Consider the following 15,487-nt stretch of genomic DNA (forward strand, 5'->3'; position numbering starts at 1 on the left):
AGCAGCAGCCTCCCCCAACCTGGTGCTGGTCGGTCCCAGTCAGCTCCAGCCAGCATTCCCAAAACATTTGGAGGGCACCAAGTTGGGGAAGGTGGACCTACAGGTAACTAGGCCCATAATCAAGCCTAAACGTATGTGACTGAGTTGCACATTCTCTGCCTGTTTACAGGAGTAAACAGGCAGAGAATGTGCAACTCAGTCACCTACCTCTACTTCCTTTTCCTGCCTTGTGTCAGATTTTTTGTGTGTGTGTCAGGGCAGTGACCTGAGCCTTTTCTGTAACATTCCATATGCACACACAACTAATTAGCAAACAATTTATACTTCACTTAAGTGCCGTTTGCCATGTAGACTGAAGGAAAGTGAACAGAAGCAGCTTTTTACAGGAACACAGATATGAACACATCTGATTCAGTTCGGGATCTGTTTACAGCTGAATTAGATATTCCTGAAGGGGTTATTAGGGCAATGAGTACATTCTACTCAGCCACCTTCTGAATAGCTCCATCTGATTAAACCTGGGACGGTTGCATGAAAATCACGTGCTCTTCCAGTGTTCTAAACTGACAGTGGATGTTGACAGCTGGAGTGGGGCGGGGAAGGAATTTCCTTTAGTGGAATTAATTGTATGGGCCTCAGCTAAATAGATGGGTGCATGAAGGCTCTGTGAGCAATAGATCTCATCAGCCATGCCAAGTCTTGCTGAGTAGCCCATTCTCACTGTTATAATCCTGTCTCCTTTCTGTGCTACTCCTGCTTGCTCCCAGTGATGGCTGCTCTTTGTTTTCTTATGGCATTGTGGATGTACATTCATGGTACCATATGAAGACATGGTGACCAGAAGCGTTGAAGTGCCCACAATCAAGAGGAGCTGCAAGTGTGGAGGAAAGCCGTAGGTGTGAATAACTCTGATGACAAGTTCTTTTTTTAGCAATAGTGGTGTTAAGGGATAGGCTGGAAAAAGGAGCCAGGAAACTGAAGTTCCTCTGCTCTGGCAGAAAGTTCAAAGGACAGCAAAGGGTAGGAGGCATTCATCTGCAGTATGCTTAGTGATTCAATTCTCTGCCCTGAGGAGTTTGTGGTCTAAACTAATCTAGCCATGATTTTGCTTTTCCTCAGCTGGAGGGTGGCAGCTGGTATTAAAAAATAGCCTGGCAGGCACAATTTTTACAAAGAAGCTTTGCTTACCTCAGCAAGCATACTGTGCAGGGCTTTTTTGGCTGCAGCTCTCTGCAATTAATTAAATGCTAGGAATGCAGAGGAAAGGAGCATAAACTCCTGCTACTCTCTCCTTCTTCTTGGGCAATGGGTTGTAACATCAAGGGCTCTAGGAGCTTTGTACCAAGGGGGGGGGGGCGGGCAGGCGGGGAGCAAAGCCCAGAGATAATGGCTAGAACAATAAATGATGAAAATGTTAGTGGGACTGAATGGGGTTGGGACTATTAGGATCATAAGCCATGTAAGTAGAGAGCTTTCTACATATAACTAATCTTCTAATGCAGAGTCCAAACTCCAAGCAAAATCCATTTTGTCTTGTAATTAAGAGGTACTGTAGAATAAAATAAGGACTTGAGCATTGGTTGCAGGATAAATGAGAAGAATTAGAAGACGCAGAAGTAAGAAACACAATATTGGGGAATATAATAGCCGCTTTGCAGTTTGCAATAGATGACCTGGCTTAGGACTTGCATTTCATTTGATTCTCCAAAGGCTGCACACTGTAACCAAAATAAATAGTAGGACAAGCCAGAGAAGACTCAGATGACAACCCCGAAGCTTTGACAATATGGTCTGCATAATTGATGTAATAACATCCTATGGCATGAAAGGTAAAGAATATCAGGTGCCTGCCATTTATCTGGTGATTGAGCACACTCCAAATTATCCAAAGTGTTTCTGCCAGGAAGGTACTGGACTAGGTCATGTTAATGGTCTGGTTATATACAGTTTTAAAGATCCAGGGATAAAGGCATGCAAACAGTTCCAGTCTAGAAATAAAGCAGCTTCATGAGATTTATGGTTCCTCACTAATATATTAATTAGGCCAAGCTGTTCATGATAGGCTTGCATTTCAAACCTTTCCTTCTTTTTTGTAGCTCTTCAGTTGCTGTTGGAACACTTGCCTAGCCTAAAATATTTGAAGCCAACATAATAAAATTAGGAAAAGGTAGCATAGAGATTTCAGCTTTGAAAAAAAACCTTGATTAATCTTAAGCAATTAAATCCCCACTTCAGATTTTTTTAATGATAACTAATCAGCCTCCATCTGAAAACAGATTGCAGGATGGTTACCAGGGTAAAGCAGTGAGAATGAAGCATCATTTCAGCACTTTGGACCAGCATATTATTTGAGACATGGATGTTACAACTCTGCAGCAAAATCAGTTGCAATTTTCAATTAAATTATGTCTCATTAGAAAGACTGTTATTAGACATAATAGTGCAGGAAAGAGGACTCCAGGGATGTATCCAACTTCTGTTAAGAGGTCATCATTATTGCTTGCTAACTAACTGCTGACATCTTCCCCTTCATTCCCCACCCTTGCTTTGAAGGTGACAGTTCGTGATATCTTCATTACCAGACCCATTTCTTGTCTGTTGGGATCTATGGGAGGGCTCATAGAATCATATAATTGAAGAGTTGGAAGGGGCCATGAGGATCATCTCGTCCAACCCCCTGCAATACAGTAATATTTCACCCAATGTGGAGCTCTGATTGGGTGGAAGCTTCCATCATATCCATGGAGAGATTCTTGCTGCTGATGGGAGATAAAACAGCTTGGATCTGAACCTTTTGGGATTTGCCTGCTGGTTTTTCCCTCCCCTCCCCCCCTCCTTTGTAGTACAGTCCAACATGCTATATCTACCTCCCTGAATCTCAGCACTGGAACCCTATAGGGACATGTACTGAGTCCCTACCTGTACTGATTGTATATATGACTGTATTTCATCTGATCCATCCACTGTAATTATTAAGTTTGCAGATATAATGGGTCTAATTACAGGTGGAGATGAATCAGCGTACAGGGGGGAAGTTCAAAAAATATCTACATGGTGCTTAGAGAATAACTTGTACCTAATATTAGCAAGACAAAGGAGATGGTGTTGGACTTTCGGAGGAAGAGAGGGGAACTAGCCCCATTATATATGGGTGTGTGTGTGTGTGGAGAGAGTCTTCCTTTAAATTCCTACGAGTTTACCTTAGTGAAGACCTCACTTGGAAAAACAATATAAGGCCCAAGGAAGGCCCAACAGAGACTCCATTTTCTCAGGGTCTTGCGAAAGAACAATGTTAAACAACAATTGATGACCTCCTTCTACCGGTCCACAATAGAAATTGTCCTTATATTGTATCAGAGTGTGGTACGTTGGCTTGACAGTCACGGACAGAAAGTCTTTATGGAGGGTGGTGAACACAGCACATGATATCATGGCTGTCCTCTGAGCCCGCTAGATGACATCGCAAGGGATCATTGCCTTAGGAGAGCGAGAAAAATTCTCAGGGACGATTCACACCCTGGCCAGCACCTCTTTAATCTTCTACCCTCGGGCAGCAGATATAGAAGTCTAATCAGTCATACCAACAGGCTAACAAACAGTTTCTATCCGTGGGCTGTTAGGCTGCTGAACATAAAATAATATAGTGCAACTGACTTTCGGGGTTGGTGTGTTGTGCGACAAGCACACAGAGTGCAATGAGATTTGAGTGTTTGGGGGGGGGGAGGGAGGCTCAGATAATTTCATTGTACACTGGTTGTACATTGGTAATAAAGGTATTATTATTATTATTATTATTATTATTATGATGATGTTGCATACCACCTGGGAGGGCCCCTGCACCCCCAGGAATGGCTTGGGGAATAAGAGACGTATTGGGACGTTGAGCAGGAAGGTTCTTTTTTTTTAAAAAAAATATTTTTTATTAAGGATTTTCTTGTTTTACAGAAGTGAAGTGCCTCGGTTTTTTTTTCTTCTTCTTCTTCCATGTAACGTTTTTACAAATCCGTTTCATTTGTTGAGGCATTAGGGGGAGAAGAAAACAGAAAGAAAAAAGAAAGGGGGGGTGGGGAGAGGGAGGATGGATGGGGGTGGGGTCAGGTGGCGGTGTTTCTATTATGTTTAATGTATGTAGAGTTTGGTGTCAGCGTTGCTTGTGTTGTTCACTTGTGTTCCTTTGGTGGTGAGAGGTTGGGGTTGGCTTAGGGTGTGATTGTTTGCTTGTGATTGGCTGTGGTGAAGCAGGAAGGTTCTACTAGGCAATCAGGACTCAAGCCGTGATTCTTCAGATCCAAGCCTGTGCACAGATGAGAATGCAGGGCTAAGAACTGTCAGTGTATGTATGTGAGTGAGAGAATTAAACTAAATATTTTGAGTACATACACTCATTCGGATACTTGAGCCCAACCTGCATAGCTGTCCACCTGTCCAATGTGTCAGCCGCTGGGCTTTTGGTGTGCAGTATAGGCCATGTGGAAGATACAGCAGCATTTTCCATCCCCCCCCCCATACCGTTTCCCACATGGCTGGGTTATTTAAAATAAAGAATGTGGTAACCCTCCCATGCAGACATAGTTTCAAATATATGGTGGCAAATCTGGTAAAATTGTTCCAGTTGTTCTGACAGTACCAACTATTATGTTACCGTTTTCACCAATTTCCACAAGTGAGAATGGTTTACCACCGTTACAAGTTTTATTCCCTCACTGGCTAAGGTACTTTGTAGGAAACATTGGCCTTATCACATTGAAACCCAGTAATCTGAAAAGGCACTGGAAATTCAGAAGGATTTGTAAGGTTCAATATTCATGATACATCCATTAGTGTTAAGAGTTGTATTTTATTTATACCATTTTTTCAAAAAACAGAAACCTTTAATCTTTTTCTTGTTAAGTGAATCTCAATCCCTCTTTTCTATATCCCTGATTACGTACTGGCTCCTTAAAAAAAAAAGAGAATTAGACCAGGGCAGAAAAATAAATGAAAGTGCTTTGTGTTCTAATGGAAATTGTGAATAGAATGTACCATGCCACATGTATCAGCAAATGTAACCTAACTAGTTATGGTAATTATGGTCTAAAAAAGGCTCAGCTTTCTGTTATCCAGAGATTAATAGATCTGGATTTTTATCTGAGAATTTCAGCTGTTAAGTCTTGCTCTTCACTATTCCAAAGCAATATTCCTAATTATGTAACTGTGAAGGCTTCACACTTGTCAACATTAACTAATTACAAAGATAGGACAGCATTTAAGTTGACTTGTTTTAATGATCTGCTCTCTGCTTCACTAACTGGCCAATTTAATAAGATTCTGCTTAATGAACATCTTTGTTCCAGTGCAATCAGAGGCTTGTGTCTAAACATGTTATATTCAGAGACCTATTGAAATTAATGGGCCTAAATTAGTCATGTCCATTATTTACAATAATACAACTCAGTAAATGGAATATGTGGGTTATGTACTTTTGTTCTGCAATTTCTGTAAGGAACCCAGAGAGATTTATTCTGTATTAATAACTCAGAAAAGCCAGTGCCACTGGTATTTCTTTTTAAATGATGACTTTTTCCTTATTATTGAAAAGTAGCTAAATTCTGCCCTTAATTCCTTTCAGGCTCTTATGCAAATTTATCTGTATTCTTAGACTAAATCTCCAGATTTAGGAAGGAGAAAGTGTGGAGGACAGCAGCAGTTGGGAGAGAACACCACATGGACGAGGGGGAATTAAAAGAGGCACAAAGGGTTGACCACTCATCTGAGGTCTGGACAGGCTCATAGCCTGCCATTGTTTGCATAAACCAAAATCAAATGCTGCTCACTTGAGGGAAGCAACTTGGGCAAATGAAATTATAACCCCAGTTTTGGTTGGATTTTAGAACATAGCAGGAGAACAAACAGGACAGAACTATCTGCTCTGCTCTTCTAAATTTATGACGAGGGTCCAATGGAAGAGATTGCTCAGAACAGACATCCATTAAATTTAATTCTTCCCTCAGCAAAGAAGAGGATTACAAGTACACAGGCTAAAGAGACAAGAGCAAGAACAAAGGGCGTATGGAGGAAAGTGAATGAGCTATGCAATCCAAGCTAAGTGGGCCAGAAAAAGAGCTTTGCCCAGTACAATCTGGCCAAAACCGGACAAATACATCTTCTCTCTCTTCTGCTGCTCTCCGTTTCCAAGGGGAGATCTGCAGATAAAGCCAGGTCCTGCTCCCGTTACTTTGTCCCTTTTCCCAGGTAACAGCAACAGAGTACATGACCTATGTAGAGGCAGGGGGCGCACAGTCTGTAAGGCTATAAGTTAAGTCCAACTGCTTTGGTTGTCATGTTTCGTACCACAGAGGAAACAGCTGGAATGTCTCTGGGAACTCTCTGAAAAGGAGGGATGTTGGGTCCTTCCAACGTGTCCAGGATGCCTGTGAGAAAAGGAACAGGGCTAGTCAATATTAAACGTAGGCTGTACTTACATCAGTTTTGTTTCATATTACTCTGGCCCTTTGCTGATTCACAGCATTAATATCTTCAGCCTCCTCCTATACGCGTGTGTCTTCCTGGATGTTATTTTTCTCAATACACATCAAATCTGCAGTTCAGTGAAGCGGTGGGTCTTGAGATGGATCTGTGTATATAGCCAGCTTCCAGAATCATGGTGTAGCTGAGCACTGTGCTCTTCATAGCAGATGACATTAGGAAAGTATTTTGCTACATGGGCAACATGCCGCAGATTCACTCTGCCAAACAAGGCAGAGATGGGGCAATGCAAGACTGCTGTCGGTTCAGGCTGAATAAAGTTCAGGATTTGATATGATAAGCAGTACAACTGTTGCAGATCACAAGACGTTGAATGCAAGTGTTAACATAGCAGACTGTACAAAACGTCGACTGTTTCAGTGCACTCTCAAAGCTGCTCGAAAAACAGGCCTCTACCTACCTGATCAAGTTCCATACTGAGTAACACAAACAGAATCTACTCCCTCTCAGACATTTTAGGGACTCAGAATTCATTGCTTTTATTTATATAACATGAGTGTGTGTGTGTGTGTGTGTGAGAGAGAGAGAGAGAGAGAGAGAGGTGTGACTACTTATTGAGTTTAAATGTCATAAACACCTGTGCATTCATCACTTGTAACAAAAGTGTGACATTTACCATGTACAGAAGTTTCAGCTCTGAGGAAAAACCATTATGTGTGAAAGGCCTCAAAGAAGGAATGGGGCTCAGACTATATAATTTATGAAATCCAAGTAGTGATCTGCTCACAGGGAGTGGAAGACACGGCATGAAACAGAGAATCCTTTAGGTGATGTTCTCACAGAGTTCTGAAGCCTTCATTTCAATAGGACGAAAACAACAAACAGCTGGAAGTGTGTGCTTCCAAAAACTTACTACCCAACATTGATCTCTCTTACCTTCTACAACCTTGTGATAAGCAAAGTGCAGATAAAGGAGGAAGAGCATGTGCAGGGCAGCAAGTGCTCCACACAAGATGAGTCGTTGGGTATGCCCCACTGTGCGTGACACCAACACAGCAACCTAGGAAAGACAGATCTCATAGGTTTCTCAAACTCTGGCTATAAAACCCAAAATGCAAATGCATAAGGCAACAGAGCTATCATTTCCTATGGCAACATTTCCCACAGAATTCACAGGCCTAAGAGGTACAGGGATGTGTGGTTTGGTTTCACATGGATGAATACTCTTTTAAACCTCTCAATTCCTTCTTTAAATATTTCCTATAGCTGTGCCTCCAAGTGCCATCAGAGTTTGGGTATTTAAACCAGATCTCAAGGGCAACATGTCAATGCCAAACAGAGGAAGCAACTGTTGCCAGCTAATGATATGACAAAATGGTACATGAGGTTAACAGAGGTATTTGGAAATCCACACACCACTAAACAAGAGTCAGTTCTTATGTGCTGAAATGGAAACGAGATCCTTAGTTTCAAAACACAACATCTTTCAAGTCTCCCGTTACCTATAGCCACAACAGATCCAGGGGGAGAGAGATTCAACCGTGTCAGAAAAGCACTTCCACCACCAGACCTGTGATTCCTTTTGTTAGTATTCTTTATGTGTATTTGATGGATGGCTAAAGTAGCCACCATTGTTGTCAGCATCCATCTGCCCCAACAGACAATGGAGTGCGCCTCCAGGGGTGAAGGCAAACCACTGTGTTAACATCACCAAAGTGACCTCCCTGGGGGGCAAGTATGGGTAGCGTGCATGGAGATCTTGGGCTGCCCAGAGGACAAGACCTTCCCTCTCAGCCTCACTGATGTGGTCCAAAGGAAAGCATAGCAGTATGTTTGGAACCAGCTTGACCTCAGGAGTTGCCAGAAGGAGGCATACAAGGCACCATCCAACCAGAAATAGCCACTATATAATATGGTTTTAATGCTATTCAGTCAACATACTTGGAATGATAGAGGTGCTAATTTTGAAGGAGGCATTCAATGGCTGATGAGTGCATAATACATTAAACATTTCATAACCTAGGGCAGGTATACACAATCTACGGGATGCTAATAGAAAAAGAGATATAGAAGGAAGTGGGGGTGGGGGGAGAAAATGCAGCTACTAATTCTTCCATATCTCTGAACAACTCCTAAAAACTGATACGCATGCTGTTACTCACCATTCTTAATGTGGAAAGACCGCCAATCACCAGCCAGAAGATATAAAAAAGGGAGTGGAAATGGATGTTGTAAGTGACAAAGAGGGTGATGCAGTGCCCAAAAAGTCCGTAGCCCTGTGTGTAGGAAGGGAACCCATTAGAGACAAGCATGAGGGCAACTGAAAACCTCCAAGCAGAAGCAGCAGTATATTCTGACTGCATTTTCTCACACAGCCTAAAGTGCCAGGAGCTGTACAAGTCAATGTACTGCAGCTGAATGCCAGAATTATGCCTGGTGACTAGAGCTATTAGACAAATGTCAGATTATGCCCAAGGCATGTCTGAATATATTATGGGGTTAATCACTACAAAGGCCTGGAGAGTGTTTGGAAGCTAACGAGAATGGCCTAATTTCACAGTCATTGTCCCTTTCCAGTTTTTAAAGCATTATTTAAAACATCTCTTTAACCAAAGAATATCAATGACGTGACGTATGAAATAAAAAGCCACCTCACCACTGCACTCAAATCAACCCCAAAGAAGAGAAAGAGCTTTTGCTCTACACTTGGTGAAGATACAAAGCCAGCTACTAAGAGGGAAATTTACAGTCCTCCTCTTTAGACCACGGCTGGGGAACTTCCAGCCCAAATGCATCATTAGCTTCCCCAGCCTTTCCTATTTGACCCACCAGACCATTTTGGTCAAGCCATGCCCATCTATCTATCATCTGGTATCATGCATGATGTCAAATGTGTGCATGTAAAAAGGTGGCTGAGCCAATAGGGCCTTTTGAAACACTGTGCACCTGGCTTCTGAAGCACTGGTGCTCAGATGTTTGTCAGGAGTTCAATGCACAGTGGAAAGCTCTTTGCAAGCCCCTGCTTGAGGATTTGATGTCTCAATGGTCAACTGACTATTGGGTCTTCAAAGCGCTGTGTCACCCGATTTCACATGGATGCCAGGTACCTGCCCATCTCCTGCCTAATCTAGCCCATAGGGTTAAAGGAGAGTAAAATTGAGTCCACTGGCTGGATCCAGTTCCCCACCCCTGCTTTAGACACTCTCAGAGACTGTTAGTTGGTTGGAGAGCTTATTCTTACTTACCAATAGCGACAACATTTGGACCATGGTGATCTGAGCATTGCACAAGTATGCGAGGAAGTAGATGAAGGAGGAGACGCCTATCCAATAACCAAAACAGGTGCCAATTGCTGTACCCATCAATGTGCCTTCCCTCTGTTGAAAAAGCAAGAGAAGCTAGAGGAGCACTCTTTTCAAACTGGAATGGGACTATCAAGCAGTAATTGCCATGAAACTCAACTGGAGTGAAGTCTGTAGTAGTAATTATTTGCACCTCATACACAGAACTCTCTCTCACCATAGAACGTTTAAGATACTTCAACACTCCTGTGCAGAAAGTTCAAAAGCTAAATAAGGCTCTGGATAGGAACATGTCAGGAAAACCAGCCCCTTTGCTTACAATGATAGTATCAGATGTCTTCATTCCATGGAGTAAGATGGCCACCAATGTGAAGACCAGCATGAGGGGACCATAAAGTTCACCAGCAATCTTCTATAAAAGAGGAAAGGTGTAAGTGATCAGTTAGGTGGGATTTTAATGACGGATTAATTTGTGAAGAGGAATACAAATGCAGAAAGGGAACAACAAAAGTATGGCCCCACTAAGTCTGGAATAGGAATTGCAGTCAACCTGCCCCAAAGAGCTTCTGACCTACTGATTCAACATCCAAGGACACACCAATGCACATCCACACTGGGACACGGGTAGAGGACCTCACCAGCTTTAGAGAGGGGGAAAGTGAAGCAGAGCCCCAACTAAAAGCTCCCTGCTCTTCTGACACAAAAAACGTAAACTATTATCTACCACACAAACTCACCTGGGGGAAATTAATCATCTTAACAGGTATCATAGACTCCAACAACCTAAACGAGAACAAGGTGTGCATGAGAGAGTTAATAGCTATGAACAAATGAACAAGCAGCAAGGTCTCTTAGGACAAACATCTCATTTAAAATTCACATGCAACTCTGCTAGACTAAAAATCAGGCTATAAATTTAAAAAATAAATAAAAATTAACTTATGACAGATCTGATGCTGTAGATCAAAATGTTAATGATGGAAGGCTTCATATCTTAACATACAATAAAAACTTAATGTTGTTATTTTGCAGTTCACTTGGTGTCTGAGTGTGATGACAGACTTCTAAAAGCTGCTGGGACATCGTAGTAGCACAGGAGTGTGAGAAGGGAAGTGGAGGAGTGAGACAGAGGTAGGTTGGTGGGTTGTTCAGGTGAGCCATGGAGGAACCATCAGGCAGGACAGGGCAGCTTCCCAGCAACCATCCTGATCTGCCACCACCTCCCTCCTCACTCTCTGCTGCTAAGGATGAAATAGTGTTGCTAGTGAGGCTGGCTGTATGAGCAGGAGGAGGTCTAAGGAGAGGGAGGGAGGGTGGGTATGATGAGGTCTAAAGGTAGCAGAGGTGGTTGGCAAGGTTCATGGGGAGGGTTGGCGAGGAGAGAGGCAAGAGCATGGGTACACCCCCAGTCTCATTAAACAATCCACACAGCACACCACTAAAATGGATACAAAGCCTGGGGTGGTTGGTAGGTGGGAGATATGTACAACCCTGATCCTGTCTAATTTGCAATGGAAGTAAGAGTTTTTTAATTGTCTTCCTGTGGTTAGTTCAATAGTCACGTACAAGAGAGGGAGCCCAACAGCAGTTTGTGCCTTTTAATAATCAGTACTGTAAGGACAGATTAAAGGAACTCTGATTTACATTCATTTGATAGGGCACACAAGGCTAAGCAATTTGTTGAACTGATACTACACAGCCCTGTTTTGCTGGTGCACTACCATCAAAAGATTGAAAATGAAAAAGTTTGGAATAAATGGTTTGAGAAATTTCAGCACAGCTAGAAGAATTCTTGAACATCTCCCCCAAAGCTGCATTATAAAAGGCTGGTAAGCAAAACAGATGTGTGGTATGGTACTTGTCTCTATAATCTGAACAACCACCTTAATAATATCAAAGATGTGGGGTGCCAGGCAACTGCTTTCTTAAACGAATTGTGCTTCTGTTATTAACATAATAAACAGCAGCCTTAGGAAAGCCATTGGTAGACAAAGCAAATCTGGAAAAGTGGAAGGAAGAACCTGCCATTTGCTTACCTGTTCCGAACCTGGTTTGGCTCAACATCAAAGTAGGGCCTGAGGATATCAATGTTGGCATAGAGATTGAAAGCCTTGGAGGCTTGTCTCTTTCCTGCTTGCCACATCTAGAAAAGAGAGATTGTAAGAAACTGAGCTCTCCTTTTTTGGTGCTGGTGACTAGATTATTGTATTGAATACTACAGCTTTTGCGCAGGGATCAACATTCATGCCATATTTTAGAATGCACCAAACACCAGTGATCTTTGTAGTTGTGCAACAGAAATTTATGCTGCAATGAAAGTTAAGACAGTAGCTTGGAGCTGTGGGTAGGGACTACTACCTCTGCAATTGAATGTGGAGAAGGCTCAGGCATGTTGCTGATTCTTGCTCAGTTTCTCACGAGGAATGCAAGATTGTGAAATAGAGGGGGCGCCATGCCTGGCCAGACCCAGTGCCAGACACGAAGCCGTTGGAGAGTTAACCAGAGAGTCCACAGGTTGAGGACATTGAGGAGCAGGCAGGGACTCATGGACCAGTGCTGAGGATCCTTTCAAGGGGCCCTGCTGAAGAACCCTTAGAGCTGTCAAAGGAGGAGGTGAAGCTACCCATCAGTTCTTGAGAATGCTGGTGCCAAAAGGGGCAGGTTGAAGAGGAATGACATAGCATGGGTCTTTGGACCCAAAGCCATGGCATGGCTTGTGAAGCATCTACTTGTGAGTCCCATAGAACTCCTTTACTACCAGCAGTTGTGGTTAGGGTGTGGTCTAGGAAGCCAAGATATAAGGTCTCCCTCTTGAGCCCCATTGGAAACAATGCAGGTCTTCACCGCCTTTCCCGTGCCTGAACTCCTGTGATATTCAGCTTTGGCTGTTGCCTGACCTTTCCTCTGGATCACATTTTGGAACTAGACTGGTTTCCAGTGCTTGAATTTGGCTTACTTGGCCTGTGCTGCACCTTCAACCCTGCTGCCCTTATTGAGTGTTTCACGAAGAGGCTTCTTCCTCTTGGGATTGAGACTCTAGCCCCAGAGGGAATCCCCTGGAGCATGACAGGGGGATATGCAGTTATTTATTTTCATAAAATTTATTTATATACTGCTTGATTGTAAAAAAAACACATGTCAAAGAAGTTTACAAGTCTAGCTTATGTTTCTCCAACCAGAAGAGAAATAAACGGTCTGTTTTCTACTGTATGGGTTAAAAGAACAGGAGCTAAATCTAAATTTGGGTAATAGGTTTTTATAAATCTTGCATGCACTGTCTTGCATGCATATAACAAGGCCTGTGGCCCATGTGCAGGTCACAGAATATATGTTGTCCATCTGAGAAAGACAAATGTGAACATTGAACCCAAGACTATGCTTTGGAAGAAACGCCAATCATTGTCCTTAGAGGATTATAGTCAATGAGCTTGCAGGAACCAGCAGTCTTCTGGGCTTAGAACTTCACAGCAGAGAAGCAAGAACAAACCAATTATAATGCAGCTTACCTGATCAGCTACTTGCCGACCCAACTGACCCTTAAAGCCCTTCATTCCCAAGAACTCGCCATCTTCCTCATCTGCAGCTGCTGCCTCTGCATCCACTTCTTCTTCTTCCTTCATGCGTTGGTGTATCTCACCCATGTCTTCAAAACTGGAGCCAGATGTATCATCCATATTTTCCATATCAATTACAGCAGAGCCCCCGCCCTGAATAATGCAAAGATATGCAAAGCATTAAAGGTAGCTGGGTGCCATTTTTTGTGCCTGGCTGACACACAAGGATTACTAAAACGCATGTGCTTTGAAGCGTCAAAATAAATGTTAAGGATAGACAATATGTTAAGGAGTTTAACAATAAAGAGTATTCTTATTGTAAACACCAAATTAAACATGTATTAACAATTTCTGCTAAAAATGTGACATTAACAATGTGTCACGTGAATTGCGTATTAATTCATGCTTATCAAAATAATACATAAAAAGTGGTGCCGACCCCCTGCCAGCAAATGGCAACTAGACATTCTGTTTGGACGTTCACAACTCAGGTCCCAGGGCTCCTAGCATTTCTATCCCAGTTTCTAACACTGGCTGTCACCTAAACCAGTCTGTACACTACAGTAATTATGGGTGCTTTCACCGCTTAAAGCAAGGCCCTGATGAACAGGAAGCGGGCCTTCTCAAATACAATCCCACACCTCTGGAACGTTCTCAAGGAGCCTCGCCTTGCTCTCACCTTAATATCCTTGTGGCATATTTTACTGAAGTTTTGAATATGTTGTAAGCATAAATATTCATAGGACAACTTAACAAAGCATAAAATGAATGACATTTTACGTAAATAGTGGCACAATTTCCTGATACCTGCTAGTCAAAATTTTACATTTTACAAGATGCTGCTTCCCCACCTCTCCCCTACATTATATATGGGTCCAACTTAAACTTAAGAAAAAACTTTCTGACACTAAGTGCTCTTTGACAGTGGAATGGGCTCCCTCGGGTTTTTAAGCAGAGGTTGAATGGCCATTTGTCATGGATGCTTTAGTGGAGATTCCTGCATTGCAGGGGGTTTGGACCAGAAGACTCTCAGCACTCCTTCCAACTCTACAAGTTTATGATTCTATGACAGAAGCCATAAGTAATACATTGGTAGACCTGGCATCCATGCCTGGAAACTAGAACTGACAGTCAGCTCCTTAAACCGGGATATATAGCTGTCTCTTGAAACTCTTCCTCCCTGAAGTACATTTTGGTAGGATATATATACATACATACATACATACATACATACATATATAGATTGCAAAAAAACCAAAAACATTTTGCAGTCCTCCAATACCAGATGTAGCAGTCTCAAATGAACTCAGCAGGGCTGGAGGCAAGCAAGTACCACTTATGGCTGCAATATTAATCCTACTTACCTGGGAGTAAGCCCTACTGAACTCAACAAAACATACTTCTGAGGAAACATGGTTAGGACTGAGGTGTATGGCCCTGACTGACAGCCGCCAGCTATGAAAATAATTACTACTTCTCACTACTTCTCCTAACTTTCAAGTAGAAGACGAGCATTGGAAGCAGGTTGGTGGGTTGGTCTTAATACATTAGATAGACAGATCTCCCTCTTTTGTAATTCTAGCCAAATGCTGCAGACATAAATGCCACCTATGTGTTCTTTTACTCGGACTGAAGCTGATCTGTAGGGTTGGATGTGACTACAGTTTACCCCATTCCTCATCTAATATTGTAAATTCCATAGCATCTTGGCGGGTTGGTTGATGGCTTTACCCCGAACCGGGGTAAATTTCCACGATTATGTGAAGGGTGGCAGTTACTCCGGGTTAAGTTACTCCGGAACAGGGCAGCAAACGTAACCCGCAGGGTACATACACCATCGCGGATGGGGCTCTATCCTGCACCCCTTTTCTCTCCTCCCTCCCTCCTTCCCATACCTGCATGTTGTCCTCGAAGGCTCCCCACTCCGGCGCCGCCCCAGGACTCCTCGCCCCTCCGGCGCCTGCGGCCGTGGGCACCCCGGGTCCGGACATCTTCCTGCCACCAGTTGCGGGGAGCGAGCAGGCGCCCGCCCTCCTGCCTCACCCCACTAGCGGAGGATACAGGAAACCAGGGCCCCGACGGGAGATACAGGGAGAGGGACCCGGATGTAACGAAGCCAAGGCAACCCTCCCCAATAAGGTTATGGACCGTCCCAGCCAAGCTGAG

The 15,487-nt window shown here is 43.1% G+C and overlaps 1 protein-coding gene across 1 annotated transcript; it reads right to left on the reverse strand.

Moving 5' to 3' along the window:
- Positions 1 to 5,960: 5,960 nt before the first annotated feature.
- YIPF3 (Yip1 domain family member 3) lies at positions 5,961 to 15,447 on the reverse strand. Its single transcript, XM_081856084.1, has 9 exons — positions 15,217 to 15,447; positions 13,274 to 13,474; positions 11,804 to 11,910; positions 10,505 to 10,550; positions 10,087 to 10,179; positions 9,711 to 9,842; positions 8,628 to 8,741; positions 7,402 to 7,525; positions 5,961 to 6,410 (listed from the first exon to the last, which is right to left on the reverse strand). The coding sequence occupies exons 1-9, from the start codon at positions 15,310 to 15,312 to the stop codon at positions 6,289 to 6,291; spliced, it is 1,035 nt and encodes a 344-aa protein (XP_081712210.1). The 5' UTR covers positions 15,313 to 15,447; the 3' UTR covers positions 5,961 to 6,288.
- Between the last annotated feature and the right edge of the window lie 40 nt (positions 15,448 to 15,487).

The sequence above is a fragment of the Podarcis erhardii genome (genome assembly GCF_964252035.2).
Source record: "Podarcis erhardii genome assembly, chromosome: 3".
In the NCBI taxonomy this organism is placed as follows: domain Eukaryota; kingdom Metazoa; phylum Chordata; class Lepidosauria; order Squamata; family Lacertidae; genus Podarcis; species Podarcis erhardii.